Source organism: Kockovaella imperatae, assembly GCF_002102565.1.
Source record: "Kockovaella imperatae strain NRRL Y-17943 chromosome Unknown BD324scaffold_3, whole genome shotgun sequence".
In the NCBI taxonomy this organism is placed as follows: Eukaryota; Fungi; Basidiomycota; class Tremellomycetes; order Tremellales; family Cuniculitremaceae; genus Kockovaella; species Kockovaella imperatae.
Genome location: NW_019028943.1, coordinates 526,196 through 553,778, shown reverse-complemented (window position 1 = coordinate 553,778; position 27,583 = coordinate 526,196). Strand labels below are relative to the sequence as shown.

The 27,583-nt window shown below is 52.6% G+C and overlaps 11 protein-coding genes across 11 annotated transcripts; 6 read left to right on the top strand and 5 right to left on the bottom strand.

The window, feature by feature from the left end:
- The first annotated feature begins 12 nt into the window (after positions 1–12).
- On the top strand, positions 13–4,052 carry BD324DRAFT_644771 (carbohydrate phosphorylase-domain-containing protein). The gene is made up of 16 exons (XM_022017600.1): positions 13–374; positions 449–628; positions 692–876; positions 918–988; positions 1,035–1,248; positions 1,300–1,434; positions 1,474–2,616; positions 2,664–2,790; positions 2,829–2,884; positions 2,932–2,987; positions 3,027–3,108; positions 3,146–3,168; positions 3,220–3,260; positions 3,306–3,502; positions 3,555–3,734; positions 3,783–4,052. The coding sequence occupies exons 1-16, from the start codon at positions 332–334 to the stop codon at positions 3,822–3,824; spliced, it is 2,775 nt and encodes a 924-aa protein (XP_021872901.1). The 5' UTR covers positions 13–331; the 3' UTR covers positions 3,825–4,052.
- BD324DRAFT_618315 (N-terminal domain of NEFA-interacting nuclear protein NIP30-domain-containing protein) lies at positions 4,030–5,496 on the bottom strand. Its single transcript, XM_022015013.1, has 6 exons — positions 5,413–5,496; positions 5,142–5,354; positions 4,944–5,007; positions 4,861–4,878; positions 4,576–4,739; positions 4,030–4,444 (listed from the first exon to the last, which is right to left on the bottom strand). The coding sequence occupies exons 2-6, from the start codon at positions 5,264–5,266 to the stop codon at positions 4,120–4,122; spliced, it is 696 nt and encodes a 231-aa protein (XP_021872900.1). The 5' UTR covers positions 5,267–5,354; positions 5,413–5,496; the 3' UTR covers positions 4,030–4,119.
- BD324DRAFT_618312 (phosphatidic acid phosphatase type 2/haloperoxidase) lies at positions 5,405–8,077 on the top strand. The gene is made up of 11 exons (XM_022015012.1): positions 5,405–5,975; positions 6,031–6,097; positions 6,154–6,251; positions 6,304–6,330; positions 6,388–6,501; positions 6,554–6,616; positions 6,664–6,765; positions 6,822–7,037; positions 7,089–7,221; positions 7,271–7,587; positions 7,740–8,077. Exons 1-11 carry the CDS (start codon positions 5,669–5,671, stop codon positions 7,838–7,840), a joined length of 1,545 nt encoding a protein of 514 aa, XP_021872899.1. The 5' UTR covers positions 5,405–5,668; the 3' UTR covers positions 7,841–8,077.
- A 400-nt stretch (positions 8,078–8,477) lies between these two features.
- BD324DRAFT_618300 (hypothetical protein) lies at positions 8,478–10,764 on the top strand. Its single transcript, XM_022015011.1, has 16 exons — positions 8,478–8,826; positions 8,874–8,886; positions 8,942–8,981; positions 9,035–9,070; positions 9,122–9,204; positions 9,259–9,304; positions 9,354–9,371; positions 9,424–9,452; positions 9,520–9,608; positions 9,663–9,765; positions 9,816–9,894; positions 9,954–9,972; positions 10,014–10,095; positions 10,151–10,281; positions 10,350–10,430; positions 10,486–10,764. The coding sequence occupies exons 1-16, from the start codon at positions 8,764–8,766 to the stop codon at positions 10,603–10,605; spliced, it is 1,032 nt and encodes a 343-aa protein (XP_021872898.1). The 5' UTR covers positions 8,478–8,763; the 3' UTR covers positions 10,606–10,764.
- A 1,073-nt stretch (positions 10,765–11,837) lies between these two features.
- Positions 11,838–13,815, top strand: BD324DRAFT_679539 (hypothetical protein; the record flags this gene model as incomplete). The annotated part of the gene is made up of 14 exons (XM_022019044.1): positions 11,838–11,891; positions 12,030–12,047; positions 12,102–12,136; positions 12,187–12,227; positions 12,262–12,362; positions 12,415–12,447; positions 12,496–12,524; positions 12,574–12,708; positions 12,767–12,852; positions 12,902–12,999; positions 13,046–13,127; positions 13,168–13,304; positions 13,360–13,485; positions 13,528–13,815. The coding sequence occupies 14 exons, from the start codon at positions 11,838–11,840 to the stop codon at positions 13,636–13,638; spliced, it is 1,086 nt and encodes a 361-aa protein (XP_021872897.1). The 3' UTR covers positions 13,639–13,815.
- A 325-nt stretch (positions 13,816–14,140) lies between these two features.
- Positions 14,141–15,612, top strand: BD324DRAFT_618286 (hypothetical protein). The gene is made up of 3 exons (XM_022015010.1): positions 14,141–14,643; positions 14,711–14,924; positions 14,980–15,612. Exons 1-3 carry the CDS (start codon positions 14,569–14,571, stop codon positions 15,540–15,542), a joined length of 852 nt encoding a protein of 283 aa, XP_021872896.1. The 5' UTR covers positions 14,141–14,568; the 3' UTR covers positions 15,543–15,612.
- A 564-nt stretch (positions 15,613–16,176) lies between these two features.
- On the bottom strand, positions 16,177–17,520 carry BD324DRAFT_618285 (ubiquitin-conjugating enzyme/RWD-like protein). Its single transcript, XM_022015009.1, has 8 exons — positions 17,206–17,520; positions 16,970–17,065; positions 16,858–16,892; positions 16,789–16,808; positions 16,605–16,733; positions 16,486–16,556; positions 16,384–16,439; positions 16,177–16,333 (listed from the first exon to the last, which is right to left on the bottom strand). The coding sequence occupies exons 1-8, from the start codon at positions 17,227–17,229 to the stop codon at positions 16,321–16,323; spliced, it is 444 nt and encodes a 147-aa protein (XP_021872895.1). The 5' UTR covers positions 17,230–17,520; the 3' UTR covers positions 16,177–16,320.
- Positions 17,521–17,642: 122 nt separating this feature from the next.
- BD324DRAFT_587864 (mercuric reductase) lies at positions 17,643–19,315 on the top strand. The gene has a single exon (XM_022013758.1). The coding sequence runs from the start codon at positions 17,839–17,841 to the stop codon at positions 19,276–19,278; it is 1,440 nt and encodes a 479-aa protein (XP_021872894.1). The 5' UTR covers positions 17,643–17,838; the 3' UTR covers positions 19,279–19,315.
- Positions 19,316–21,313, bottom strand: BD324DRAFT_305093 (hypothetical protein). Its single transcript, XM_022012441.1, has 3 exons — positions 20,821–21,313; positions 20,501–20,770; positions 19,316–20,452 (listed from the first exon to the last, which is right to left on the bottom strand). The coding sequence occupies exons 1-3, from the start codon at positions 21,152–21,154 to the stop codon at positions 19,353–19,355; spliced, it is 1,704 nt and encodes a 567-aa protein (XP_021872893.1). The 5' UTR covers positions 21,155–21,313; the 3' UTR covers positions 19,316–19,352.
- An 867-nt stretch (positions 21,314–22,180) lies between these two features.
- On the bottom strand, positions 22,181–26,067 carry BD324DRAFT_305084 (hypothetical protein). The gene is made up of 3 exons (XM_022012440.1): positions 25,743–26,067; positions 24,094–25,689; positions 22,181–24,053 (listed from the first exon to the last, which is right to left on the bottom strand). Exons 1-3 carry the CDS (start codon positions 25,852–25,854, stop codon positions 22,288–22,290), a joined length of 3,474 nt encoding a protein of 1,157 aa, XP_021872892.1. The 5' UTR covers positions 25,855–26,067; the 3' UTR covers positions 22,181–22,287.
- A 149-nt stretch (positions 26,068–26,216) lies between these two features.
- Positions 26,217–27,453, bottom strand: BD324DRAFT_305112 (hypothetical protein). The gene has a single exon (XM_022012442.1). It carries the CDS (start codon positions 27,272–27,274, stop codon positions 26,417–26,419), a length of 858 nt encoding a protein of 285 aa, XP_021872891.1. The 5' UTR covers positions 27,275–27,453; the 3' UTR covers positions 26,217–26,416.
- Between the last annotated feature and the right edge of the window lie 130 nt (positions 27,454–27,583).

The window sequence follows — 27,583 nt, the reverse complement described above, 5'->3', positions numbered from 1 at the left end:
TCGAGTCCATCTATTTGGTCGGTGCAGGCCATGCTCGCCGACCAGAGCAGCCCCGATAAGCCTCCAAGTTGGTCCCGCATTGGTCCTGCCACATTCTTGTGTGGTGACCCCGCACCCCAGCTTGGGCAGGTGACGTAAATTGAATTGCAGACTATTCCGCGCGTGTGAACGTGTTTCTCTTCCCCATCTCCGTCCCTCTTCTTCTTCTTCTCTCTCTCTCTCTTTTCTGTCATTGACATCTGCTCGTGTATATCGAGCTCAGGTCCAAGGACACAGAGTAGCTGGTTGACTAGGTAGCTGCATACCAGCGCCGCCAAGGTCATCCACTACCATGAGCGCTCTCACCAAGGACAACTTGGAGAAGCTTCCAAACGGTATGTTGAAGCGATCTACCTCGGCTTCGCCTGTCATCCCGTTTGTGGTCCGTATGCTGATGACGACCTGACAGCCGTTCCACCTGGTCATCGAACACCTTCTTTGCACCAGCCTACCTTGTCTCGACGAAGTTCTATCTCGGCTGGTCATGGACAAGCATCAGGTCCCACGCGCGATGTCGATATCTCTCAGATTGGTATCCCCGTTCACACCCCTCGAAAGGAGCGACCGAGTCATCAGCGAAGCTTGACGGGTGAGTGATGATGATGATGGCGATGCTACAGATAGCACATCTGATGCGGTATGTCCGGTTCAGGATCCTACTTCCCCTCTACTGCGCACAAGGTCTCCGATGAGGATTGGCCAATCGGTGACAAGACCACCTGGCAGACGGCCATGCAGGCTGAAGAAGTAGACCCGGAGAACACACAAGATGTAGCGAACAGCATTGTCAGGCACGTCACTACTACGCTCGCGAGACAGGCCATCAACGTCGACACGGTATGCTCAGCTATAGAAGTTCCCTCCCTGACGCCTATTAGCTCGCTGCGTATCAGGCTACCGCCTTGTCCGTTCGAGACCAGCTGCTGAAGCGATGGAACGAGACTACTGGGTGAGATCAGACCATGCTCACAAATCCTTGCTGATCGTTATGTCAGCTACCACACTGCTCGGGCCCCCAAGCGAATTTACTACCTCTCCATCGAGTGGTTACTCGGTCGTTCGCTTGACAATGCCGTCCTCAATTTGGGAATGAAGAACACCTACGAAGATGCCACTCGAAAGCTCGGTTTCAACTTTGAGGATCTCATCGATGAGGAGAGAGACGCTGGTCTCGGAAACGGAGGTCTCGGACGATTGGCCGCATGCTATGTGAGCTCCCTGTATCATCTCCGCATGACGAATAAGCTGACACCCATCCAGATCGACTCCATGGCCACGCTCAACCTTCCCGGATGGGGTTATGGTCTTCGATACCAGTACGGTATTTTCAAGCAGCTGCTCTCCAACTCGGGAGAACAGCTCGAAGCTCCCGACCCATGGCTAGATCGAGAATCGGTACGCGAGTCTTTCTGTTCTCAAGGCTGACCGTTCTAGCCCTGGGAGATTCCCCGACTCGATGTCACTTACCCTATTCGATTCTACGGTCACGTCGAGAATGTTGCAAACTCGGACCGAGCCATCTGGTCGGGTGGTCAAGAATGTCTCGCCGTGGCATACGATACCCCCATTCCAGGTTATGGAACTAAGAATTGCGCCAACATCCGTCTCTGGAAAGCTGTTCCTCAGGCCGGTTTCGATCTCAACTCCTTCAACGCCGGAAACTACGAAGCCAGTGTCGCCGCCAGTAGTGACGTAGGCAACATTACCCAAGTTCTGTACCCCAACGACAACATGTATCAGGGTAAATTGCTTCGACTCAAGCAACAGGCGCTCTGGACCAGTGCTTCGCTTCAGGACATCCTCCGACGATTCTCCAAGCTCGATAGACCATGGAGCGAGCTTCCCGACTACGTCTGTATCCAGATGAACGACACGCACCCCACCTTGGCCATTCCTGAATTGATGCGAATTCTGATTGACGAGGAAGACATTCCTTACAGCCAGGCGTGGAAGATTGTCACCAAAGTGTTTGCGTACACCAATCACACTGTCCTGCCCGAAGCTCTCGAAAAGTGGGAACTTTCTCTGTTCGAAAACTTGTTGCCCCGACACCTGCAACTTATCTACAAGATCAACTACGAGTTCATGGGTCAAGTCGCCAAGCGATGGCCCGGAGATATGGACCGACTGCGACGAATGTCCATCATCGAAGAAGGAACTCCCAAATACGTGCGAATGGCGTACCTCGCTATTGTCGGATCTTTCAAAGTCAATGGAGTCGCCGAGTTGCACAGTCAACTCTTGCAGTCTACCATCTTCCGCGACTTTGTCGAGTTCAAGGGCCGCGACTTTTTCACCAACGTCACCAATGGTATTACGCCTCGACGATGGCTCCTGCAGTGCAACCCCTCTTTGGCCGCTTTGGCAACCCACACTCTCGGAAGCGACCACTGGCTCGTGGAGAGCAAGCAGCTTTCCAAGCTCATTCCCATGGCTGATAATCCCAAATTCCGAGAGGCGTTCAGATCGATCAAGCAGGAAAACAAGGCTCGATTGGCAGAGGTTCTCGAGAAAGAGCTGGGAGTCTCAATCAACGTCAACAGTATCTTTGCGGCCCAAATCAAGCGATTGCACGAGGTGAATTATGATGGTTGTCTCGGTAGGAGAAGCTGATCCCGTTCTAGTACAAACGACAAACCCTCAACGTCTTTGGAATCATTGCTCGGTATCTCCGCATCAAGAAGGCTTCTCCAGAGGAGAGGAAGAAGATCCAACCGTGGACCTTTATCTTTGCTGGAAAAGCTGCGCCAGGTGAGTCAAACGATCGGCTGGGGATGCTGACGCATCAGGATACTACATTGCCAAGCTCGTTATTCGTCTCATTAACAACGTCGCAAAAGTTGTGGTAGGTAGCGACTCGTGGTGGATTAGGCCTCCTTGACGATTTCATAGAACAACGATCCTGCCGTCGGAGACTTGCTCCGAGTCTGCTTCATCCCAGACTACAGGTTCGTCTACTGGATGGTCAGGTCGGCTAATTCTCGTAGTGTTTCCATCGCCGAGGTACTCATTCCTGCAGCCGATATCAGTGTGCAGATCAGTACCGCAGGTACTGAGGCGTCCGGAACGGTGAGCCCATCGTGATTGACCTTGCTGATCTGCCCAGAGTAACATGAAACTCGCCCTCAAGTGGGTCATCTTGGAATGGCGCAGCGTTTAGATGCTGACTTTCGTTCTTAGCGGTGCTTTGCTTCTTGGTACTGTCGACGGTGCAAACATTGGTGAGCAGAGACTCTCTAAGATGGATTTTGCTGATACTTTTGTAGAAATCGCCGAGGACAGTGGAGAAGACCAATGCTTCATGTTTGGTCACCTCGCTGAACAAGTTCAAGACGTCCGATACAACAACAGCTACAACCCGACTTCTCTCGAGCAACGATCGCCTGAACTGTACGAGGTCTTCAAGTTCATCGAGTCTGGAGCCTTCGGCGAGGGCCAAATTTACGAGGCACTGCTCAAGACGGCGAGTCGACCATTTCGAGGCTAGGTAGTTGGCTGACTGACACCCTTCTCAGGTTTACGACCATGACTACTACCTTGTTTCCAACGACTTTGGCTCTTACCTCGAAGCTCAGCGTTTGGTGGACGAGCTTTGGGGCTCTGATCAAGACGAGTGGACCAAGAAGTCAATCATCACCTCCTTCTCTATGGGAGACTTTAGCTCGGACCGATCCGTTCAAGACTACGCCGATGGGGTGAGTCTTTGAGTAAAAGGGCGACAGTCCATGTGCTGATGATCTCAGATCTGGAATGTGGCGGCGGAACGAGTGCCCGACGATCAATAAGGGTCTCACGACTTTGACTAGGACTGTCTTGACCCTCTGCGTTTGTTACTAGAATCATTTACCCCTCGCCCCCTTCTGCCGATCTGAATCGATGAAAGCATCCATACACCCCATGTTGATAGACACTTCCGGTCTGTAGCTGGTCTCCAAAAACTATGTCCATAGGGATTTCGAAGGAAGAAGAAGATTGTGAAAAAGTCATGGACATGAATGAAACTGTGCATGTTGCAAAGGGCAGATCTTGACATTTTACAACTGAGAAAAGGTAGAAAAGGTCTTCCATGCCTGGGGTCATCTACACCTTTGTCTTTTTGCCCGGGTCGTGATCGCTCGCCTCCTCGCTCTCGACTTTCCGTTTTCCTTTCGTACCGTCCAACCACGCAGCCGGCTCTACACCAGCGCTCTCTTGACTCTTTTCCTCGGACGGCTTGTCCCCGGCCTTTGTAGTTGATACGACTTTTGGCTTCTTCTTTACGACGACGCCCTTCATGAGACTTTTCACATCCTTCTTGGCTGGTTTCGGTGGTATACGAGGGTTTGAGCTACTGGATTTGGACGACGATGGTTGAGGTTGGTACTCCGGAGCTGATAATTCTGTGGCGTTACGAGCTGCCAGGCGTCTGGAACAAGCGAGGAGGAGGTGCAAGCGTCAGCGAATGGATTCAAAGGGTTTGAGACGAGACGAGACGAGAGAGCGAAAAGAAGAAGAGATCAAAGAAGATACAGAGGGCAAAGAAGGAAGAAGACTCACTCTCGGTACTCCATAACTTCGGCGTTCTCTGCGTCCTGTCTCTTCTTCTCCTCTGCTCTCCTCTCTGCCGCTTTATCAGATAGAAACTTTTGTTCTTCCGTATCGAGACCTCTGTACTGGTTTGATAACTTCATCTTGGCGTCCCATTCTTGATTCTTCGCTTCCTAAAACGGTTGCAAAGGATCATCAGCGCCGGTGAGACCCGGGGGGTGGGGGGCTTTAAGCAGTCACAGCTGACTGTACGATAGTCTGTGATGCTATCGTTGGCGGGACTCGGCAGCTCACTTTATTGATTTGGAGTCTCTGAAAGTCTTCATTCAGCGCCGTTCGTTTGCTTGATCTGTGCAAGGACAGGGACAATGACTCACCTCGTACAGCGTTCTACCATCATGAACTGGTTCTTCTGATTTGGGTGGAGGCTCTTGGCCGATTCTGAAGATAGCTATCAGCACGGTTCTGACTCGGATAAGTAGACCAGGCGGATATGAGCCTCATATCGCCATAGAGGCTCTCTATACCCCTGTCCTCTTTGTCTCTTGGCCTCTGTCGACCTCGCACCGACTCACTTTGCGTAAGCATCCTTCCATTCTCTATCCTTCCGCTCTCTAGCTTCGTCGACAGTCTTCTGCGATTCGAATCTCGATCCAATAGTCCCTGCCGCCTCGGCAATCGCAGCTTGAGCAGCGTCCATAGTGATACTGTCTGATGGAGATGCTCAACGGCTGGAGAAGGATCAAATATCGACCAGATGTCCGACGGTCAATTTTGATTGCGGGGATCTTCGGGCAAACCGAAAACAAAGTGTCAGGAGGATCATTTTCGCTCGTATCTTCACACCTTGTGCACTCGCATTCTGGATACCCTGAAGAGGCCTCGCTGGGTTATTGTCAGTCTGACGGAACGTATTGTGCTAGATCAGCGCTGCATCGCCAGCTCCGACCCTTCCACGCTCGGACACGTATCACTTCCAGCGCACGGGAAGCCAAACACCTTGATCCCCGTGTCAAGGCGTACTGTTGAGCGCTTCTAACTCGATGGAGACGCTGGGACCGTGAGACTGGATTCGACTTGGAATCCTCACATTTATCTCGCAATGGTCGCGACTCGGTCCAAGCTGTCCATGTCACTGGAGATTGAGGATCTACCCCCGGAAGCAGACACGGCATCCCCCACAGCGGTCTTCCAACATTCCCCAACGTCTCCAGAACTAAAGGTTGAACGCGAGCCTGGATGTCAACCCGATGAAGTGTATGAACGATTGCTACCAAAATGGAGAGGGTGGATCAGGAGACATCTGGTCAAGCAGCTGAGGGAGGAGCAAAAATGGATGCCGGATTGGCAGAAGAGAGTCAGGACAGAGAAGAGAGACAAGTATTTCTACTGGAGTGCATTGTTTGGGAGTGAGTGGGCGAAGCTAAGGCCTACAGCTAGACACGCGTGGCTGACTCGCTATAGCGCACACGTTCTTCATGACGGGTCTGCCCATGCTGTTTTTCTTTGGACAGCCGCGAATGGGCAGAGAGTGAGTCGCTTTTATAAATGGATGATGTAGACCATTGGGCTGATAGTGTCCCAAAGCCTCCTTCACGTCGTCGGTCTGGGCATCTACTTTTCCTCCGTTGCCAAAGATCTAGTTTGTTCGCCTCGACCATACAGTCCTCCAGTAATCCGAATCAGTGGGTCCCAGTCGATAGCCCCTTGTCCACAAATTGCTGATATTTGATTTAGGCATGAGTACTCATGCCCATGAGTACGGTACGTTGGCGGAGATTGCGGGTCGTAGGTCCTTGGATCAATGCTGAGGTATCTCAGGGTTCCCCTCGTCACACTCCACGAATTCCGTCAGTACCGCTCTCTTACTTGGACAGTGGATCTATCAATCCAGATCATGGCTCGGAATGCCGGCAGTGTTGGGCAGCTGGTGTTGTGAGTGACCATGAGTCTTATACTCTTAGCTGTCAACTCATATAGCCCTCAGTTCTGGCGCTGTATGCCTGCAGTATCGTTGGCGGACGAGTCTACACAGGCATGCATTCATTATGTGAGTTTGGCGGGCACGATCTTAGTGTCCTATCTGACCCACCGAAGCCGATATTCTCGGAGGTATCGTCCTTGGAATAGGCTGTTGGGCAGGATGGCTCCTGGCAGGGGACCACTACGAGGCGTGGCTCAGCACGGGATCCTCATCAGGTAAGAGCCGCATTTCCCAGCGGCGCGAGATTTTTGCGTGCTGAGAACAGGCACAGTCCCCATGTTTCTCATCCCTCTCTCCCTCTTTCTCATTCACGTCCACCCTGAACCGGTCGAAGATTGCCCATGTTTCGAAGACTCGATCGCTATCATCTCAGTCATCCTTGGCGTCTCACTTGGAGCCTGGAAAATGCCCGGGTTGCCAATCAGAGATATCACAACCTATTCGCCTCTGGAACAGGGCGTTATATCAGTGATGCGGATCACCGTTGGTGAGTGGGTCAATTTATGACATTGGAAAAATCTGATAGGACTCGTCTCAGGTATCGGTCTCATGTTCGCATGGCGTATCGTCATGAAGTCGATCCTTCTGACGATCCTCCCTCCAATCTTCCGATTCTTTTCCAACGCGTTCGACTTTACCCTGCCCACCCGGCGGTTCTATACTGCTGCGACGTAGGTGCTAAGTGACCGTGCTTTTCGGACTCTGTTGACCAGGCTTCAGAGACTATCATGAAGTCCCATCGTCCCCCCTCAGACCCATCCCTTCCTTCGTCAACCTTCATCGCAGTCCCGCATTCGACTCGCCAGACAACACGCCTCTATCCAGTGGTACCGTCTCGCCTATCACTGGACGACGAGGCTCCAACAATCTCCAAGTGCCTCTCAACAGCCTGCATCACCGTGGCAAGAATGTTAATGGTGTCAAGCGATCTGGCAGTGGAGATTCCGCTTCGAGCGTCGGAAGTCTGACGCCCGACGTTTGGATCTCGAAGCGGAAACGGAAGAGTCGCTTGGAAAGGGCACACTACGACGCAGAGGGTGAGTGAGCACCTCGGCCATCGGGAAGTGTCTCTCAGGACGGCAACATACGCCTTTCAAGCCACTCCTTGGGACCTGAATGTGCATCCGACCAGGATTCCAGGCCCAGTTCCAAGCGAGGTACACTTGCTGACCTTTTCACCCTTACGCAGTATTGACGAAATTTGGAGTCTACTCTGGTATGGGTCTCTTGGCTGGAACATTGGTGGAGCTGTTCTTTGCTTTGGTTGAACGAGGTGTCTTTGGGCAGTGATGCCATGACCATTTCGCCTCCGAGCCTTGCGCATTCATGGTGACCATGGTGACGAGGTATTGACAGATTCAATTTTTTCACGTCTGACACTAGTGTGAACGTACTGAAAAAGATGTGAAAATAGTTCTTAATTCGTTTCTGAGCGAAATGTCGGTACGGCTTGACCCCAAACTCTTCAACGTGACTATCAATTTCTTGGAGTCTCAGTCGGTATGAAGACATTATGTACGCAAGACTGGGGAGCGGATCAGCTGACCAAAACTGATGCGTGCTCATGATTGGATGTTGCACCTCGACTGATGTGGATATTTGTTCACCTCTGATCCTGCAAACGCCGAGATGCTATCTTCAGCATACCTTTGCTTTGAATCCCTTTGGGTGGTCTGTGTTGGTCTAATCCCAGCATGGATCTTTGCTCACTTATCCTGACCTCTGGCCTGAACGTCTTCCCTTTGTCACTCCGCGCCCCTGACTAGAGATCTCTTCCAATCTGGTCCGTCTAAGGGAAGGAACGATGCGGGATTAAGTTTGTGATGTTGAATTAGCTGATGACCTGACTCACGGGTAGCCAAGAGATAGGAGCAGATATTGGAAGCGGGCACATGTGAAGGTGGAGATGGAAGATATATCAAGACAGTGGAGGACTCTAGCTTGTACTTTGATCTTAGGTCCAGTGTCTGACCATCTTTTCCTCTCCCGTGATCAGCTGATCGTATTCCTCCATCTCCTCCTGAACGCTCAAGCTCACCCTCAAGTCAGTCTTGAGCCGTCCTCGTCCCATCCTCATCACATATTCTTGACTGTGCAGCCTGCTTCGCTGCCCAGTTCTTTCACACCACATCTACCCACGGATCTACTTTCTTTTGACACTCCTTTCCTCTGTGCCCTCCCTCAGTTCCCTGCAGCACTCTTTCTCCACCACGATGCCAACAGAGATCGGAGGGTTCAACGAAACTCAAGCTGCAGCCCTCTTTGCTCCACAAGCTGTGAGTTCAGACTTGTGAAGGCAAAGCGTTGATCTCCCCGGCGTCAGAATTTCATGCTTGGTACGTGTCTCATCTCGCCTTAAGTGCCAGTGGCTCGGCTCATCACATGCGACAGGATGTCAATTTGCATCTCTCGTTCTAGACACCTTCTTAGGGTGAGTCCAAGCTGCTTTGGCAATTTTCCCTCCCGTTGACATGCGGAATCTAGTGGTATCCTGGTCATGCAGGTTCACCAATACTTTGCGTGAGTGCTCCCCAGTCAGGATATCAATAACCCGCTCACGACTCGGGGCAGGTACCAGAAGAACGACAAGCTATGGACTAGATGCGTCGTTGGTTGGACATTCCTCATGAACATTCTCGTAACATGCTACTACTGTAGGTGACTATGCACACCAAAGGGGATCAAGTTGCGCCGCTTACATGACACAGGGTCTTACATCTCCTACCTGTTCGTCACCTACTTTGGAGAGTGGCTGTGAGTTTTGAGTATATCGCTCAAAGATCCCATGTTGACCCCGACTCAGTCCCTGGCTGGAGGTTCAGTAAGCTGGGCGATGTCTCTCAGGATTGTCCAAGCTGATCATTTCTGGCCAGATGGCTCGCCAAGATGCCCACATTCGACGGTGAGCCGCCTCGCGATCGGACCAAGACCTCGTGATTACTCATCGCTCTCTCCCTCCATCTCTTCAGTCCTATGCGTCTCTGTTGTCCAGAGCTTTTTCGCCTATCGCGCATTCCTTCTGACTAGGCGAAACTGGTTTGTCTTGGTCATCGCCGAGGTACGCTTCGTGCAAACTTTCTACTTCCACGTCAAAGCTCATCCAAACGCACAGAGCCTCATCCTCGCCGCATTCGGTGCAGCCATCGCTCTCACAGTCGTGTTTGGTTCTCAGCCTAGTCTACTGGGTGCAGACAAATCGGGACCGACCTTGATTAGTAAGTTCGCCGATACTGCCTCAACGAACGCCAGGTTGACGCGAATACAGCTTGGACAGCCACGACAACTGCTGCGGACGTCTTGATCGCTGTTTGTATCTTGTACGGGCTGCTCAAGTCGAAATCAGGGTGAGCATGCTCAAGATCTTGCATTCTGAGCTATCTGCTGACGTATATATGTACAAAAGATGGGCGCATACCGACAGAGTGAGCTGTCCTCTACCGTGTGCTATAGCTCATGGCTTCAGCTCGTGACTCGCTTAATCAGACTCACATTCGAAGCTCAACTTCCACCTACCTTCCTTTCCATCGCCTATGTCGTTGAGTGGGGTGAGCCAAGTCTCCGCCTGACATGCCACTCTACACTACGCTCATCGCTTTCCAGTCATTCAACCTTCGTCACTCCTTGGAGCCGTCTTCCAAGCACTTCAATGCAAAGCCTACACCGTTGGCCTCATGTTCTCGCTCAACGCCAGAATCTCCATGACTTCAGATGCCAAGACATTGACCGGCGCAGTGAGCCTAGTCCGATCTCAGGAGAGACACGTTCCCACTTTCGCTGACAGACACACTTTCTTCTTCAGCCACCTCAGGTGTTTGGCATGTCCCAGCGACAAACAACGAATCATCTCGAAGTCGCCGTCGAGACTGAGACGTACATCAATGTAAGTCGGCTAGGCTCCGCTAGTGTGAGGTTCTGCTGACCCTCTTTGATTGCAGTACGACCAACCTAGCGACAAGAAGACTGGCTCACTGTCGGATTTCGATGACGTTCATCGCCCTCTCCCTTACGATAGTACGGCAAGATTGACGAGTCCTGACCCTACACACATCGCATGAGCGACGAGGCGTGTACGACTGGTTCACCTCAGGAAAGTCTACATATCTTCACCTTTATCCTTGTCCACCTTGTTTGAATTTTGTCTTGCCCTTCACTTGTACATAACGACACCTCTTGCTGTGCACAAATGTTATACATGACACATGTGACTGAACGTCAGACTGCTAAGGGGACTCTTCTCAGAACACGATATCTGTTGCGAGACCCATTCGTCCAGGTTGCGCACAAAAGAGACCACAGTCTCGAAGCAGCTCTTCGTCAGAAAAAGCAGGCCGAGATATCCTAGCGTCCCGCGGGATGAATCCCCATTTTCTTTACGCAGAGGCCTGCTGACCGTAGATGCCGGCGGGATCGTCTCAGGATCGAAAGGGACGTTTGGGAAAAGGCAGGTCAGATGGTTGGCTTGCGCGGACTGATTTCGAAAACTAGAGCGCCACGCTGCCATCTTAACGACGACGACGGACCTGGGCCCAAAGCGACTCGTTGCCTCCCGACTGCTGCTGCTCTTTCGACACTCTCTCGTATAGCCTAGCGATACTGCGGAAATGCATCGATCGATCCAGTGACAACTGTCACCACCTCGTCAAGTGGTCGGTGAGCTTCGGGTCAATTTCCCTCCTTTCGATTCTTTCCCGCCTTCAAAGCTAGTGTCGCCCGTTCCTTAATCTCCAGGATAAGAGGTACAGTAGTCGACGGATTCCTTCGTCGAGAGCATGCATCGGCTCATCGTGGAGGCCCCTACACAGAGAGGACTATCCCACGAACTGCCTTTGGGATGGCAATGGTGGGTGTTCAGATCCCCTCGGTGTCTTGACCATGTCAAAGTGGGACAGCTTGACAATGTCGTTGCTTCTCATGACCTGAGTCTCGGTCTCTCGGATGCTGAAGACAGTAGAGAAAGGAAGGTTCAGACTAGGATGTGAAATGTGTGCCAGGGGTCAAGGAGTTTAGCTCCCCTCTGGAAGGAGCTCGAGAAGCACATGGTCAGATACGGTATGATTGATGAATGATCCCCCTGAGAGACGGACAGATCGAGGAGCTGTTGGGGATCCGGAATGATGAAGTCCAAGGGGGCAGTGGGAGTTTCCTCAAATTCAGCACAAGCTTCTCTGAGATTCCACATTCCATCTCTTGATCCTTCTATCCGATCTTTTCTCTGGTTTTATCAGTGTCACCAGCAGAGTCATCTTCTCCGTTCAGAGCAAAGCAACAACTCGCTTACCGCGCAAGCATGTCCATCCCTACCACCGAGGCGGAGATCGCTGCCGTCTTCGCACCCAGCGCAGTGAGTAATAGTCCATTTCCAGCTCCTTGGGTCCCCACACAGACGCAACCCATCCTGCCCTTACTTCCGCGAGTCATGCTTCGTCCTTCACTGGATTGCTTCGTAGGCGTCTTTCACAGTCGCTGACATGCCTCTCAGAAATTCTCCCTAGGATGCGTAAGTGATTCCCTTGTCTCCGTCAGCATCGCTTGATACCGTCCATTCCTGTAGATGTTCGCTCAAGTATGCGTCGATTCGTTCTTCTGGTGAGCTACTTCTAGAAGCATCGCCAGAGCTGATCTCAAACTCACCACAGTGGCGTCTTGACGATGCAAGGCAAGTCTTTCATCCCGTCAAGTGAGCCACACGAAGTCTGACCAAGCTTGATCAGTCTATTCGTACTTCAAATACCAGCGAAGGGATAGTTGGTGGATCAAGTCGGTCGTCATCACCACTGCCATCATCAATCTTGTGGTGACAATCTACCTCTGGGTGAGAATGCCGAGCCTGAGAATCAAAAACACTTTCTCACTTTGAAGCACAGTACTTCATCTCGTACCTCTTTGTGCAAAACTTCGTGAGGACCTCTGATTATCTGGTGATCATTGGCTCAATCAACGCTTAGGGACTCTGGTCGCCTTTCGCCGAAACCAAGTGAGTCAAGGATGCGAGTGTCAGACACCAAACTCACTGATGTTCTCAGGTACCTCGCTTGGTTCCCCTTCCTCGACTCACTCAACTCGGCCGTCGTCCAGGCCTTCTTCGCTTACAGAGCTTATCGACTTTGCAACCGAATGTGGATCATCCCCTTGGTCTGCGGCGTCTTGATCTTGACTTCGTAAGTCAATAGTCTTGGGTGGTGTCCCTTCATGAGCTTACCAACTCGTATTCGCCAGAGTCGGCGCCACGCTCGCAGTCTTGATCCTCTTCTCGAGCTTTGCGAGTCTTTTCCAGGCTGATGGTGTCACTGTTCCGGAGTTGAGTGAGTAATTCTGTCCTGGATCCTTCTCCGTTCTGAACATATCTCTCAGTCTGGTTGTCCTCCATCATGTCGGCCGATATTATCATCACCATCTCCATCCTCTTCGGTCTGTGGAGATCCAAAACCGGCTGGTCCCATACCGACAGAGTCAGTAGCTGTTGCCTCGTTACCTCAAAGCTGATCAGTAATCCAGGTCATCACGCGTCTGATTCGAATGACGCTAGAGTCACAAGTCCCGCCCACGATCATCGCCATCACCTTCATGGTCGAGTTCGGTGAGCAGAAGTTGATGGCGCCAAGCTTAATCTTGCCCAGTTCAGACACCTAGCTCTCTCTTCGGATCAACTCTCCAGGGCATTCAGCCCAAGCTGTACGCTGTTGGTCTCATGTACGCCTTGAACGCTCGAATCACGTTCCAGCAGCAATGGGTAGGAGACAAGGACCGAACCGGAGTGAGTGGGACGCTGTGGCGACACGTATCCCCCCACCGCTGATTAAGCATTGCAGGGGCAAGTCTTTGCCATGAGCAACCGACCCACTCAAAAGACCCAACTCCAGGTCGATGTAGAGACTGAGACGTATGTCCAATCCACTCCCGCTTACACCCTGGACGAGCGACCAGGCCTGAACAGGGTAAGCCTGGTACGCTGAAGAATAGCTTCTGATGCCGTTCAGGGCCCATACGATACAATGGAAGACAAGAAGAGCGCTGAAGATCTTCAGGATCTTCACGTCAATGCGGAGCCGGGAGTGTATGGTTCTCGGGCTCGGCTGACCGCTCATTGAGCGAAGCCAAGCACCTTTCTTGATTTGCTGGGTGTCAGGCGTGATGTATAGGGAGACGATGATGAAGAAGCTTGACCGTACCACCCACGCGTTATTTCCTTGTATATAATGAGCAGCTTTGAAAGGCATTCGATACCATGTTGAATACCCTATTGACATGCACTATCTACCTCAGCGGATACCTGTTAAAACTGGAATTCCGGTCGATGGCGCTGGCATGAAAAATCAGTCGCGTCGCTATATTTGAACCGCTTGCTGGCGTCAGACGATCGGGCTGGGCTAAGCAAGTCAGGCCCGCAAGCGCATTCAAATTGATGGCTGCAAGGATGGGTCCGCTGCCATGTCCTGTCAGTCGTCGTCTCAGATCGATAGAGCGTAAGAGATAGTGCTCGTAAACAATGAGTCCATGACTCTGAAGCTACGCGTCTTTAGCAGCGCGGGAAGGGGGAAAAAAATGGACGAAGAGTCCCAAAATACAAATCCGCGGTTCTTTTCATAGGGCAAAGTCTTCACTCCCGCGGCGCTGAGTCTGTCTTTCTACGCCTTCCGCAGAAGCAGAGAAGACGCAGGTCCGACAGTCATGCCTTGAACTCCCTTGACGCGGAGATGACACTCGTTTCGTGCCTCTTACGGCTCGGAAGAGGCGTTTGTGGTGTGGTTTGGATCCCTGATTGGCGGGTTGGTTGAACCGAAAGCGCTGAATGATGAGCAACGACAACAACGTTGAGCTCATTTCGACCTCCTTGACGATCTCACAGATCTCTAGGCGACATTGAGTAGGGTGTGCAGAGATAAGTTAAGCGTCAACCTCTCATAGCGCTGGACATCGAGCAAGCAGAAGACTGAAAATATTCCAACCACCCGGACACCGGACGACTCTGTATAATCTTCTACCTTTTACCAGGGTCAGTCCACAGCTCGGCCGTCAGGATGAGCGGCAAGTCTACCCTCTCAGACCTCATCAGGTCATCTAAGAATGCTCTGATCATTCGATACATCCTCATGGTGAGTTACTTGCGACTCGACTGCACCTTGAGCTCGATGCTTCTTGCTGAGACCGCTTCCCATATAGGCTTCTCAATTAGTTCTCATCCTCCTCACATTCATTGTCACTCTCTTAGCTACTTCTGAAGTCGCGCTGATGGTGCCTCAAATCGTTTCATCCATCATTCTGTTCGTCTACTTCCCCATCGCCTTATTTCTCTCTATTCGGCCCTCGAGTGTCGCTCTCGATGCGGCGAGAATCGAGGTGGCCTACCTCGGGATCCAAGCGGCGTTTGGAATGAGTGAGTCAAAGAGGTCCGCCGAGTCAGAAATGAGGAAACCTGACAGAAATGACAGTCACCATGGGCATCGGCATCACCCTTCTGGCTGGTCCTTCTTGTCATGCCGCATTCTCCGTCGACTACCTCCCGAAAACGCTTGCGGTGTGCAAGACCTTCATCGGCGTGACAATACTCAACGTCGCGTCCTGTTCGATCACATGCGCCTGGCTCGTCTGGCTACTCCACTTGGTCAATTCCAACGTTTTTGCCGGACGAAAACCGTGGCGCATGTCCGTAGCTAGAATGATCAGAGCGAGATCGGATGATTCAGCAGCAAGAGTGACATTGAATGAACACGGTCAAATTGTCGACCAAGGTGGAATGTGGCAGCTTGTGGATCCTTCTGGCGGCATAGGCTCAGGTCTCAACGGGGATCAATGGCCTGATGTTCATCCTCAAACCCCGTTACTGGCGCAAGACAGATGGGACGAGAGGATGGATGCAAGGACCGATAGCGGCAGGGATAGCGATGAGTTGACTGTCGTCGGGCGTTTGCAAGCACCACCGCCGTATGAGAAGTTAGGGAGGGATGCAGAGAAGAATGAAGGTGCAGAGTTCAAGTCGCCGGCGGGGCTATAGGGGGTTAGATAGAACCGACCACTTGTAGATGTAGACCTATGTACACAGCTGATGGACCTAGACAGACACACGTTACATCTCAGTCCAACACGCAAATGTCTCAGGCCGCCGAGACAAGGCTGATAGACTGCTCCTTGGTTTGAAGCACTGCCGGACTCACGCCGCAGCTCGCCTTTCTCTCCCACTGAGCAGATATACTGCCGCTCTAGTCTCCGTCAAGGGGTCCCTTGAGACGTCTACTCCGTCAACCCTTGGCGCAGGATCAAAGATGATCTTTCCTTGTTCTTCCTCGCTGTCCGGAGCGATTTTCTCGATAATTATTATCTGAGGGAATCTCGGGTCCGAGTGAAAGTCTGAGTAAGGGATGGGACCGGTCTCGACGAATCTCCACTAGACACTCCGACCCTTAGGTCTAGTCCGACTCGTAGATCGGAGGCGAACACGGAGTGTTCAAGGAAATGAGCCCGACAGTCTCGTCTCACAAACGCACAGCTTGCAGATCTTACCGGCCAGACTTGGCCGTGAATTTCACATGACAGCTGGCGCGGATTCTGTATCTGTACCCTCTTTTACTCGAGAGAATACGAAGTTAGGCGGAACGGGGCTGAATTGCCTCTGACTGAACGAATGGAGGGTCGAATAGGAAACCATGCAATCGGACTGACAGAGGAGGATGAATCGACGCATGATGATTGGACACCCCTGAAGCAGTAAGAGGATACGATGTCATGACACATGAAAGGCAATGTATGAAAGCGGCCACGAGTGAATTTCAATTCTAGGTCGCATACCTGTGAACCGTCAGCATGAACCATGCGTGCCGCGGAATGGGTATGCTCACTTCCTCGTCCACTCCCTCGCTGTAGCTTCGTACCTTGGCCTGTCTGTCTTGTACGTCTAGAGGGGGTCAGCGGGACCAAACATGGTTCAATAACCAACTCACATGCGCAATCTCCGGTACCAATGGATCATCAGGGTTCGGGTCTGTCAACATGGAGCATATGGACAGAAGCACTGGGGAATGTCAGCGTGCGCGTGTAAGCGCTTAGACACTGGACTGACCCTTTGAGATGGTCAAAGCGGGTGACCACTGATCTCGCAGAATGTCGAGACAGATAGAACCGTTCGCGTTGATATTGGGGTGGTAGATTTTGGTGGTGAAGGAAACCTTGGGCGGCTTGAATGGGTAGTCTAAAACGGGTCAGCATGCCAGCGCGTCGGTGTCGGGGTCGGAACCGAGACATACCGGTAGGGAACGTCAATGACCTATTGGATCAGTCAGCAAAATCGGTATAGAGTAGTGAGATGCACTCACAAGAAGAAGACACCACCAGAGTACGGTGAGTCACTCTATACACATAAGTCAGTTATGCTGGAACCCTTCACGGCGGGATCGACGCCAAGCTTGAAGGCTTCTTGCCACTCACCGGTCCCATGATTGTAGCTTGCCATTGGAACAAATTGTCTCCGATAGGTCCAGCAGAGCATGACGATGGCGGATCTCGTCCGAGATCAATCAGCTCCTGAAAGAATTGTGAGCAATTGACGAGAAGAAGAAGATGCGGAAATGTCGCGTGAGCACTGGCTGAAAAAACTTCCTTCCACGCTAGGATGGAGATTGGACGACGATGTACACATATCATCGTGCGGATATCAGACTCACCTTGTTGATGCGCTTCAAAGCCATGATGGGTAGTGATAGAGTGTTGAAGACTAGGTATCAGGAGTAGAGTGACCGGAGTGGATGTGGAGGAGCACATGAAGTGATGACACAGAAACCAGACGTCAGTGGCTGTGTTTCAAGAGAGCCGACAAAGAGGGATGCAGGAAGGGAATACGAACTCACCGGAAGGTGGTAAAGAAGGTCTGTTGCGGGTTTGATGTGGTGTATGGAAGTGAGATGAAGTCAAAGTACAAAGTCAGATAGACAATGTAACCAAATCAGGTCAAGTCCGATGAGAGAGACGAGATGGGAGAGTTGAGGTGGAAGCTGAGAGACGTTGACCGACGGAAGTATTTTTTCACTCTCGACTTTGCAAATTTATCTCCGCTTATCAATCGACAATGTGGCAGAATGAGGCAGGGACATTGTAGCTTAGAACCTTCTGTAAGCAAGCTCACAGCTTGTACCTTCTTTCCATTTGGGAGAGACTTGGGAGGTTGGGGGGAGCGGAGGGTAAGGGGGATGACACCTCGGACTCCTTTCATGCATCTTCATTGCATCTGACTACATCCAGTCGAAGCTGATCATACACAGTCATCTCCTCCGCAACCACATTCACCTTGAAAGCGGTTCATGACCTCTCTCGCGCACTACGACGTCGTGGTCATTGGATCCGGTCAAGGTGGTACACCTCTATGCCAAGCATTCGTCAAATCAGGTCTCAAGACTGCCTTGATTGAATCTCGGCACGTGGGAGGCTGCTGTGTCAACGAAGGATGTTCACCTACCAAGACGATGATTGCCAGTGGTCGAGTGGCATACCTTGTGAATCGAGCCAAAGAATATGGTGTCAATATCAAAGGCGAGATCACCGTTGACCAGAGACGAGTGAAGGAGCGCAAACAAGAGATTGTGGATTCGTTTCGTGAAGGCGGAGAGAAGACGTTGAAAGAGTCAGGAGTGGATCTCCTGACCGGTGTCGCCAGATTTCTCGACTCAAAGACGATAGCCGTCATCGATACCTCTGGCCAGGAGATCCAACGCTTGACTGCCGATAAGATCTTCGTGAACACTGGTGAACGACCTGTCGAGCCTCCAATCGATGGTCTCAAGGGAGAGTTCGCAAAAGGAGTAATACTCGATTCTACTTCTATCCAAGAGCTGGACGTCGTGCCGGAGCATCTGGTCGTTGTTGGCGGAGGATACATTGGTATAGAATTCGGTCAACTGTTCCGACGCTTGGGGTCGGCCGTCTCGGTCATTCAACGAGGACGACAGCTGTTTCCTCGAGAGGATCGAGAAGTCGCTGAGGCAGTCAAGAATATCCTCGAGGAAGATGGGCTCGCAGTGTACCTCCAAACGGCAGTCCAAAGCATCAGTCCGGGTCCAGAGGGCTGCGGCGCCACCGTACTGTACAAGACTGAATCTGGCGATGTCGAATCGCTTAATGCTTCACACGTCCTCATAGCAACTGGCCGAAGACCCAACACTGACGAGTTGAACCTCGAAGCTGCTAGTGTCAAGCTCGACTCGAAAGGGTATATCAAGGTCAATGACCTTCTTGAGACCTCTCAGTCTCACATCTGGGCGCTCGGGGACGTAAAGGGTCCTCCGGCGTTCACCCACGTCTCGTACGATGACTACCGGATTCTCAAAGCCAATTTAATCGACCACAAAGGTGATCCCTCACAGCATCGGTCGATCAAGGATAGAGATCTCATCGCCCCCTATGTCGCGTACATGGATCCTCAATTGGCACACGTCGGCTTGCACGAGCACGAAGCACGAGAACGCTTTCCCGACCATACAATCAAGACTGCCACTATGCCGATGAGCTACGTGGCAAGAGCACTCGAGACGGACGAAACCAGAGGTCTCATGAAGGCCGTTGTGGACATGGATACAGATCGCATCTTGGGGTTCACTTGCCTGGGTCTGGAAGGAGGCGAGATCATGAGCGTCGTACAGATGGCTATGATGGGCGGGACAAAATGGACTGTGTTGCAAGATGCTGTGTGGGCTCATCCGACTTTGGCGGAGAGTCTCAATAATCTGTGGGGCTTTCTAAAGTAGGCCGGGGTGTTCCTGAGACGAGGGATGAATGTTGTACATGCCAATGATACCGTGGACGAACTGGCGGATGACCACTATACGAGAGACTTCTCTGGATCATTACCAAACAGGCTGCGGCTCCCTGACCGATAGATTCTTCCTCCCGCTCTAGATAGGACAATCAACGCCCATCCCGTCGCAGGTATCATAAATACCAAGATCACATTCGCAATGATTAGATTTGAGCTGCCTGTTCCAGAATACGCCACGATCTCGGAGAAAAAGTACATGACAGCGAGGAAGACAGTGAGGATGACAATGGCGCCAATAGCTTCGAGGGCCATTATCGTCCTTGTATTCCTGGTCTTGAGTTGTTGATCCGCCTTTACGTCTTTAGTAGCGGTCTTTGATGGCGGATTTAGAAGGGCGTACCAGCCGAAGGTGAGTGCTGGGATGATGATGGCAAGGATGAACATGAGCGCAAGGAGGATTTGGCCAGCGGAAATAGTGTGAGACAGCTTCTCGATCCCCGCTATGTCAGGCGTGGCGTCTAGGAGAGCATTTGGTGTGCTTGTGGCGCTGAAGGCAAACGCCAGGGCTTGTTGTAGGATAAGGATGACAAGGGTCAGCAGAGCCAAAAACATAGCCAGCCGGCCATATGAGGTCCAAGAAGATCGTGAGATGATACTGAGGCCTCGAGGTCTGGCTCCCATCAACAGGATATTCGCAATTCCACTTAAGGCCTTGGCGATGGTATGCCTGGTGTTTCGGAGACTCGGTCTTTGAGCTCCTCCTATGGTCGCGCTGATCAAGATACTGAGTATCAAGAGGCCCAGAAAGTTCCAGATGTTCAATAAGATGAAGAACTCCGTGGGGGATAGAAGGGTTGAGAAATCCTTGTTGTTGATCTTCTCGGTGAGGGCAAGGTCCGGAGCAAGAGCTCGTTTTCGCGACACGGCAGCGGATGAATGCGAATTGATGATCATCTGAGCGAGCTGGCGATCGCCCATCAGGACAATGATCGCACTCATGAGCGTTGCAAAGCTCCAAATGGGAGCGAGGGAGATTGTTCGCCATGTAGCCCGGATTATCTGCCTGAGCCCTGTCCTTCTAGAAGCTTGTGATAAAGGTAGATTGTTGGTTGTGTCTGCTAGCTCCTTGCTCGTGTTTGGAGGCGCATCGCGTCTGGTTCTCACTGGGACAAATCAAGACAACCCAACTCCAAGCCAGAATGACCGCTCACCCTTGTCAGGTTTCTTATCGGATTTCTGAACCCGTTCGAGACCCCTCCGATTCTCATGACCGAACTTCGTCACCCTGGCCGATCCCAGTTCATCTATGTCGCTGAGGTGCTCCTTGTTCTTCTCCCGGGACCTCTTGCTTGAATTGCCTTCAGTAGATGCCTTACGAGGCTGACCAGCTGAGGTCTCAGTATCTTGCCCATCGGCCTTTTCCTCTTCCGCTCCATTCTTAGGTCCATCAATGGAAGGCTCTGTTGTTCTTCTGTCTGGAGCTGGTATATATCCCATCAGTCAAGGTCTGGGGGAGATACAAAGCACTCACGCGGTTTACCATCTGTGAGGGCACTTCTCTCTTCGCCGTTGCCAGCCGTGTCCTTCTCATGCCGTTTTGAGGACGACCTCGTTTCATTGTCCGCGATCGCTTCGTCGCTCGGCACTTTGTCCTCGGGCGTTTCTTCGGTACTCTTTGGCGTTGCGCGGTCACTGCCCTTCACAGTCTTTGCAGCGGGCTCCTCGCCCCATACATCAGATGGTACTGCGAGGGGATCAACGCTCTGCCGTTCTCTTGGTTTCATAGGCGACAAGGGAGGTACTTGGACTTTTCCTTGCGAGTCCTTGTGGTCCGGTGGAGTCGGGATATCGTCTGTGGCATCCATTTGTGCCTTCTTCTGGCCAATAGGACCTTCATCCTCGCCGACTGCTGCGTCGCCAGAGTCCGTGGCCGGTCTTCGGGCATCGCGCCGGGGGCGTATCACGTTCTCGGACGGAGTCGCGGATGCCTGCGAGCTGGTTGTCAGCGTTGAAGTGGATGCTCGTCAAAAGCCGTCTCACATTTGGATTGGACGTCTGATGCGCTTGTTTTTCAGTAGCTTCCATCGGGCTGACGTCTGCGAAACGCGGGGTTGCCGATCTCCTACCGATAGGAGGCTGCCTTCCCGCTTCCCAGTCATCTTGACCGTGCGGTGATAAAGGTGAGATGTCCGGGGAGCGCCCTCGGTTGTAAGATCCGTCGATCTGCGGCACCTGCCGGGGAGAAGCAGGCACACTCCCATGCCCTGTCGAACGATTAGTTTGTATGCCTCGGGGCCGCACCGGCTCTCACCTGAATCGTCGCGTTTCGGTGGCGCCTTTTTAACATGCTGCTGTCCATCCTCACCCATGATTGGCATTTCTGCTGATCTTGGAGAGCGTGCCGGGTCGGATCCGTATCCTGAGTCGTCGTCATCAGATAGGGAGCGATCTCCAGGTAAATGCGTCGTATCGGTGAGCTGTTGCTGAGCCACCGGACTTTCAGCTCGACTCGGTCGTGATATTTCAGCTATGACGAAGTTAGTCATGCTCGAGCCTAGAGGTCACACTGGACTCACGAGGTCTCCGCTCCTGTCGAGAGGCATGGTCTCCGACCCCTGACGTCCGCGTGTGAGACTCTGTCATATTGACTAGACGGTGCTGAGGCGTCTGGCTGGCATCTCCGTTCGGCTGCGACCCCTGAACTAGTAGAGTCTCAGCCCTATGAGTCGGTGCAACAGGTGCTAGACTTACGAGGAGAAGTGATCCCTTCACTTGCAAGCTCATTGCGTCTCACTTCCCCGATGCTGCCATCATTATATCGGTCGGTCCCCTTCTCCGCTAGATCAAGTCGAGGCTGAGCCAAAGGAGAGGGGTCGTGAGAATTGGGATCAGCTAAGGAGATCGGTCTGTCGTCGTCTCGGCTCAGAGTCAGGGCGGAAGGCCGTCGCTTATCGAGTGCTTGAGAAAGCCGCGCATCAGCTCTTAACTCGGAGACACCTTACGCGTACCCACCTGATGGCGTAGCATTGAAAGAGGGCTGGTCGTCGTTCTTTGCCTGCTTTCCTGATAATGGGGATGTTTCCCGTCCCGTTGACTCGATATTCATTAGTTCTGGGAAGGGGTCATGATTCTTCTCCTTGCCCTTTCCACCGAGGCGCTGTCCAGCCTCTTCCGACCAGGAAGGTGAATCCAAAGGCGGCTGGTATGCCTCAATTTTGGACCTATCAACAGCGGAAGGCAGCATCATTCCAGGACGGCCGAAAGCGACTGGATCGGTCTCTATGGGCATCGAAGCCTCGCTCTTGACTGGAGAAGGTCGTTCATTGCGCCATTCGCGTCCAGGGGATTCGGGCAGCTCTGGTGCCTCGTGCGAGGGTCGTAAAGGGGATGGCCTCTCTTCCAGCCAAGCCATATCCGATGGCATGTGGCCCTCTTCGTGTTTTGAGGCAGAGACTGCCGAAGGCGGCGCTGTTCTGCCTGAAGCTTCAGCTTTCTGCGACCCGGTCTGCAGCACGGCCTGCTGCTCTGCTACTTCGTTTTCATCAGTCCGCAAAGGCTTCTCCTTTTGATGCTTGGAATCGAGAGATCCGCCCAGATCCGATGCCGGCTGATCCATTATCTTCCCTTCTGGTGGGCTCGATTTCGATCCTCGCGATCCGCCTGGCGTCTCGCCAGCTTCTACTTTCGACCGGTCGATCGACGAAGCAAGCATCATGCCACCCTGATTGACTGTTTTCCGTCCTTCCACGCCTGTGAATGTGTCCCTCTCGGCTGACAGAGGCCTCTTCTTCCTCCATTCGCGTCCCGGTGATTCGGCCAGTTCCGGGATCTCGTGAGACGTCTCTATTGGAGAAGGCTTGACCTCGCGCCAAGCTCGGTCCGAACGTTGATCTGTATCGTTGATTGCGTCCGACTTAAACCCGACAGTTGCCTTTTGGTCTATTCTGGACCCTGAGCTCTGCTCGTCCTCCCATGCGGCCGTCGACGAATCTGATAGGCTCGGCTTGCCTCCTGATAGCTTCGTAGGCGATGGTCTTTCCTCGCGCCAGGCTTCGTCAGATAACTTCTCTGCAATCGGGATCCCGATACGCGAATTTCTTTGGCCGTCGTCTTTCTCCTTGCCCTTCTTCTGTGGTCCTGAATCCCTCCACGCTTCCTGTGGCCTGTCCTTGAGTGTCAGATCCATCTTGTCGATCCGGTTCTGCTCTGGCTTGATATTTCCCAACGGTCGACTATCCTTCCATTGCTGCTGAGATGACTCGATTGATTCCTGATCCATCGGTACTGGAAGAGGATCGGACTTTGCAGTCCGCAGATCTGGCGCGTCTAGTGATGTTGTGAGAGGAGTATCCTTCGTAGCTCGTTCGGTGTCCCTGCTGCTTTCTGATATGGCTGTATCGTCCGGTATCACCCCTTCACCCTTGTCAAATTGAGTATTGGTGATCCGACCCGTGGGTGCGCTTTCTCCACGTCGATACTCCTCGTCCCATGCTTTGTTGTTCCCTCCGGTTCGATAATCGGTAGGATCTTCCTCCTGGGCCATCGTCATTTGCTCGTTTGTCGCCCGCTTATTTTGAAGCGTCGAAAATGTGTTATCTGGTCCGACGGAGTCTGACAGACCTTCTTTGAGTCCGCCCTCCACCACTCGCGGTACTTCTCTTCGACGTTCTGCTTCAGCTGCCATGAACTGTTCGTATTTTTTCGGGTCGTTCTGTCTCAGTCTGGTCTCTAGGTCGTCGTCGGAATCAGTTACCGGCTCCAGCTCTTTCAGAACAATCAGCGCCACGCTCATGTCTCTACTCACCCAGCTGTTCTGGTCTCGCGCCATCAATAGGGGCTGACGGCAGAGAGGATAGCGGCGTCAGAGGTGGACTCTCGACTTCTGGGGCGGTCGGAGTCGCCTCTCTTTTGACTTCGAGAGGTGGAGCTTCGGGTGGTTTGTCGTCTGGTTTCTTACCCAACTTGTGACCTTTTCCCTTGAATGCAGACTTCTCCTCTGCCTCTGCCTCAGACTCTGTTTCCACTACGACTGATTTGGCTTTTGGCTTCTGGTTCGACATTGAGCTGATAGGCACAGTAGGCTCCTCCGGAGGACGAGAAGGGCCGGCTTGTTGACCAACTGGTATATTTTGTCCCGAGCCATTATTCGGGGTGGTGTACATCTGCGTTGGCATCTGCATCGGAACCGGTCCTCCACCTTGTTGAACGATGACGGGAACGGGAGCCGCGGCCGCGGCCGGTGCGCTGGGTGCTGCAGCTGGTGCAGATGGAATATAAGCTGGTTGACTTGGCGCTGATGCTGGCATTGCCATCGGCATCGGTACAGGTTGATACTGCGTCGCTGCCGCTGGAATCGGTGGAGCTTGTGCTTGCACCTGCTGCTGGGGTGCACGATAGTAATCGGGAGCATTGGGATCGTCTCTTGTGGGAGCATTCCTCGATCGCGAGAGCCTGGAGCTTGACTGATTCTGGCCACCACTATCGTCATCATCGTAGTCCTGCTGAGCCGCCAAGTCTCGACGCTTCCGAGCGGATCTCTTCATGGGAGTAGTATCCTGATCCGACTCTGGGTCTAAACGTTGTCTCAACCTCTCCTCTCTTCGAGCTTTTCTAGCTGCGATCATGTCGGAGTCCCGCGCATCTTCCAGTTCCTGAAGCCTGTCCTCTAGCTTGCTGTCTGATGTTGATTCCTTGGCGGATTTCCGACCCTTCTTCTTACCATTGACTACTTCCACCTCACCGTCTGTGTCGGTGGTGGTGACTGTCTGACCGCCGACCACCTTGACTTTTTTGAGCCTCTTCTTCTTCTTCCCGATAGGCTTGCCAGTCCGCTCATCTATGACCTCGCGCTCATCATCGCCGTCAGAAAGCATCGATGTTTGGCCGTTGACAACCTTGACTCTCTTAGACTTGTCTTTCTTTTTGTAAGGTTTCGCAGCTTCCTCCTCATCGGTATCTGCAATCATCACCGTCTCTCCATTGGCCACCTTGACCTTTCTGACGCTCTTCTTCTTCTTGCCTGCTTTGCCCGTTGTCTCGTCGATAATTTCGGGTTCTCCCGCGAATTCAAATGCCTCGACTACCACCTTATCGTCCTTCTTGACGATCCTTATCCCAGGCTCGGTGGCTTTCTCCTTCGCTTTGTCTTTCGGCGTTCTCGCACGTTCTTCTTTCTCGGCAGCAGGATCATCGCCTCGCCTCTTCTCGTCCTCCGCGTCCAACTCGACCACTGTACGCTTCCGAGATGCAGTCGTACCGGCCGCCTCACTAGTAGCTTGAGCTGCTCTCCTCCGCTTGGACTCTGGCGATGGTTCTTCTCCTTCCGCCACCTTGAATCCGACCTTTGCCCGGCGCTCCACATTGTTGCCTTCAGTCTCTGTTTCCGAATCCATGATATCGACTACCAATTGCCCGTCAGGTTGCACAGTCAATTTGCGCTTGACGTTGCCTGACCTCTGTTCCTTCTCGACTTCACCGACACGTATCCTAACTCGTTCGGGCTTGAGATCTGGCATCCGCCTCCAGGAATTCTGTTCTTCGAGTCGGACACCCACTGGTTTGCCATCTTGGATACCAATCTTTATCGCTGCTCCATCTTTATTCTCGATCCGAGGAGGCTGTCCCGCCTTGGAGACTAGCCGAATGGTATCTTCGAAATCGTCGATCAGACGGATCGGATCGCCTTGCTTGTCCAGAAGTTGAATCGGTCTCCGGTCTTGATCGAGCATTTCGATCGTCTCGCCATTCTCTCCAAGAATCTGGACCGGGTCGCCATTCTTGATTTCCAGCTTGACGTTGGAGGGATCCGAAAGAGGAAGGTAATTGCCAGGCTCAAGGTCAGCCGGAGACAATTGCGGTCGTTCTTCGTCGGCAAACCACCAGCGAATGGGACCCACTTCCTTTTCGGAGGGTCGCTCGCCATCATCGTCATGGATGTGCAGTGGATCGGCAATGTCAACGCGTAGACCGGGTTTCTCCTTCTCTATCTCGATATGAAGATCCCCAATGCCGGCCTTCTCTTTCTCTATCTCAATGTGGAGATCGCGGCTGCTTCCTTTCCCACCACTCAAAATTTCAGGGGGGTCAAATGGGACTTCTGGGACCTCTACACGTCGTACCTGCGGGCCTCAGCACTGCCAATGAGCCCCAAGACTCACGTTTACTGGCGTATGACGGATCGTAGGTTGCAAGTTCTGGGGCATCATGTTCAGTACATCGCGCCGGGGAGGGGGGAGAGTAGGACTCACAATAACATTGGGGCTGAGCGGGGTCACAGGCGGGAGATTGACCGCCCTAGGCTCTCCCGGAGGAGCTGGATGCTGCTGCTGAGAAGGGGGCAGCTGTACCGCAGGTGATGCTCCCGATTGTGCGGGACGACCCTGTTGCTGGGCAAAAGTTGTATTGCCTGGGAAGGAGCTGCGAGGGACTTCAAACGGTATGTATGCGGATCGCCCTCCTTGACCGTCCGTGACTGGCCTATTCATTCCACCCGTCGTGATTGTTGTAGTCCGACCCTCACGATCAGTCTCATCGATGGGCGTACGTAAAATGACCGTATTACCTCCAGGTAAATGATAAGTCTGAGCATTGAATCCAGGAGGAACACGACTATTCACAGCATTACCCGGGCTCCTCGTTCCATCTTCCTCATCGTCGTGAGACCCGCCAGAGTCACTGTCGGTCCCGCTGCTATCTGTGCTGCGAGGACTCGTCCCGGGTGGCGTTGTCGGACTGTCAGGTGGGTCCTGAGGAGGTGCACCAGGCGGGGAGGGAGTCGAGGCGGGTGCTCCTGTACTGGTGGGCGGGTCAGAACGAGGTTTACGAGGTGAAGATCCGTCGCTGTTACCCCAAAGCCAGCCTCCACCCCATGAGCAGAGCGAGACCAACAAGACGACAAGGAGGATAGCGACGAGTAAAGAGGCTTCCCAAAATGCCTTATTGGGGTGGGTCGTGGTATTCGACACCACTCGAACACCAAGCGCCATTTTGCAAACAGCGGCAAGGGCTGCCTTGAAAGAGACATCTGAGAATTGAGCAGCCCATGCTTGAGACGATGGGACTTGTCACACTGTGAAAGGTAGTGAGACTGGAGAAAGGATACCCGGATGTGTTAGGAGACTCTGATCAAAAGGACTGACAAGAGATGAGGAGGTGAAGAAAGATAAATCAGTGAGTGTACGATTGACATTCTGGTGACGGCCATACATCCTTGAAGCCTCGGGGACGCTCCAATTCAGCACCCGAGCCCGTCACGGAGATTAGTGATCTGGAACACCTCATCAGTCAGCGGTGCA